The 2,641-nt window shown below is 49.6% G+C and overlaps 1 protein-coding gene across 1 annotated transcript; it reads left to right on the top strand.

Moving 5' to 3' along the window:
* Positions 1 to 297: 297 nt before the first annotated feature.
* On the top strand, positions 298 to 1,759 carry LOC104280295 (short-chain specific acyl-CoA dehydrogenase, mitochondrial-like; the record flags this gene model as incomplete). Its single annotated transcript, XM_009877902.1, has 4 exons — positions 298 to 447; positions 642 to 753; positions 1,159 to 1,310; positions 1,589 to 1,759. Coding segments are annotated over 4 exons (585 nt in total), but the record flags the coding sequence as incomplete, so codon positions are not given.
* Positions 1,760 to 2,641: the final 882 nt, after the last annotated feature.

Below are 2,641 nucleotides of genomic sequence, written 5' to 3'. Positions count from 1 at the left end.
TGTCCCTGTTTCACCTTGAAGAGTCTCTCTCCTTCCTGTGGCTGAAGAGAGATGTTTAAGTAAGGAAGAGGCTCATCTTAGGCAGCAGTGACTGTGTCCAGCTCTTGCTGCAGTTGTGGGGACCTGGGGACACTTAACTAGTTTGTACAGTCGGATTCCCATCTCATCAGGAGTCATGCGCATCATTTCCTCCATGTGTAGCCCTGCTATGATCTGTCTTTATCTCCCTGTGCCTGCGTGTGTTTGCTGGGACGCTGGTGGTGCAGAGGATCTCAGTTCTCTGTTCCCTGTGTGCAGGTGAAGAAGATGGGTGGCTTAGGGCTGCTGGCTGTGGATGTGCCAGAGAAGTACAAAGGAACAGGCCTCGACTACTTGGCCTATTCCCTTGCTGTGGAGGAGATCAGCAGGGGCTGTGCGTCCACGGGCGTCATTATCAGCGTCAATAATGTAAGTGTCTCAGGTTGTGTGCGAGGGACAGGTGTGGAACTGAGCTGGTGTTGAGGGGTTATTGCGGAGGGGTGTGTGGAGGAAACGGGATCTGTTCGTGTGGTGGGTTGTGGTGTGTTAGAAAGCTCATAGACGGTGATTACTGGGTTGTTTGTACCTTCAATAGGCACTAACTCAACTCTCAATTTTTAAAGTCTCTGTATTTAGGGCCGATACTCAAGTTTGGCTCTGAAGAACAGAAGCACAAGTGGATTGCTCCCTTCACCAGCGGAGACAAAGTTGGATGTTTTGCCCTTAGTGAACCAGGTGATGTGACTGTTCCCGTTGCAAAGGGCATAGGGTAGCTTCTTTCCTTAGTCAGCTTTAGGATGGATTTTAGGTCTGTGAAATTGTAAAGGTTTGTGGAAAGGTAGTTTATAGCAATTCTGTGTAAATGGAAGTCTCAGTGCCCACAGTATTAACTGCCATCCCCACGGTCTGTGGTTGAAATTTTCATTGCCTCTGTGTGAGCAGAGCTCTGGAGATGGACACTTCTTAAGACACATGGCCCTGTCCCCTTCCTGTTTGGGTCCTGTGGGAGGGACAATGATGACACTATCCCAGATATAAGAGGTGCTGTGAGCTGACTGGGGGAGGTGCAGGCAGGAGGGTGCGTTTTTCATCCTGGGCTGCCACTGTTTGTCCGAGGTTTTTTTCTGATGCCTTGCTCAGGAAACGGCAGTGACGCTGGTGCAGCATCCACGGTGGCCCGTCTGGATGGTGACGAGTGGGTTCTGAATGGCACCAAGGCCTGGATCACCAATGCTTGGGATGCCTCGGCCGCTGTGGTGTTTGCTACTACAGATAAATCCATGAAGCACAAGGTGTGTTCAGTGGGTCGGCCGGGAAAAAGGGGTACGAGCAAAGTAGCTGTGCAGAAGAAACACTTGGAAAAGGCTCTGGGGACTCTGTTTAGAGCTGTGCAGGCACTGAGCAGCGGAGGGACTGATGTGTGCTGGCTTTGTTCCACCTCAGCTCTCCCCTCTCTTCTCCTGGTTACCCAGACATGTGGCTTCTATGAAAAATGCTTGAAGGGACGCTTGTTGAGAGCCAGGTAAGCGGGAAGTCGGCACCATTCCCAAGAGTTTGGGTCTTGTTGCAGGGCATTAGTGCGTTCCTGGTTCCCATGCCAACTGCTGGGCTGTCACTGGGGAAGAAAGAAGACAAGCTGGGAATCAGAGCCTCTTCCACTGCCAACCTGATATTTGAGGACTGTCGGATACCCAAGGCCAACCTTCTGGGGCAGCTGGGAATGGGCTTCAAAATCGCTATGGTAAGAGATGGGTCAGGGTGCAGCTGTGGTTGTGTAAAGCCATAGTTCCCAAGCTTGCCATTTTCAAAACCATTTTCAGACTTAGGATTGCTTTGGTGAGAACTGCTAGCGTAAGCTGTTCTGTGTTATGTTAAGCAGTTGACCCCTCTTGCCAACGTGGGAAAAATCGTTTGTATGGCTTGATGAATTGTTAATTTGCCATAGCTCCTTGACAGCAGCTTTTGATGCTGCTGAGGTGGTGTATCAGCAGGGGTGGTGCATTGTAACTTTTTTTGTCCTTTCCCAACCCTCTCTTCTTCCATTTGTACCCGTGGATAAAGGGAAAACATGGCATTTCCCCTAAATACCGTGGCAGAGGAAAGCTGCCCAGGACAACTTCTGGGTAGTGTCTAAAGGTGGATGAAATCTGAGTTGTGACACGTGTGTGAGTTCTGAGGAGGAACCAGGCAGCTGCAGAACAGGATGTTCCTTGCAGTGACACGCTACCCCTTGGAAGTGCTACCCCTTGGAAGTGTTCGCTGCTCTCTCCATAGGGGCAAAACACCCTTTGTTGGCCTGACTTTCTGAAAAAAAAAGGCTGAGCTCCCTAGAGAACAGTCCATGCCATTATGTCCAAAGCTGAAAGAACCTGCCAGTCACCAACCACTATTTTTAAGCCATTCAGCCCAGACTGAGAAGCTGAAGTGTTTTCTCTCTATGCTGTAAATTCTTTCTGTATGCAGTGAGGCAGGGAAGCAGGTGAAAGCCTAATGGGCAGGTGCTTGAGCTAAAGCAGGTTATTGACTCAATTCACGAGTCATTTTGAAAAATGCTTGCTTCAGTGTGAGTACTAACAGTCAGCGCAAAGAGGAAAAACTGTTCAGATTGCCTTTTGTTTTACAG

Source organism: Apaloderma vittatum, unplaced genomic scaffold, assembly GCF_000703405.1.
Source record: "Apaloderma vittatum isolate BGI_N311 unplaced genomic scaffold, ASM70340v1 scaffold44771, whole genome shotgun sequence".
Taxonomy (NCBI): domain Eukaryota; kingdom Metazoa; phylum Chordata; class Aves; order Trogoniformes; family Trogonidae; genus Apaloderma; species Apaloderma vittatum.
Note: the sequence above shows the minus strand (reverse complement) of the source record. Positions and strands in the feature narration are given on the sequence as shown.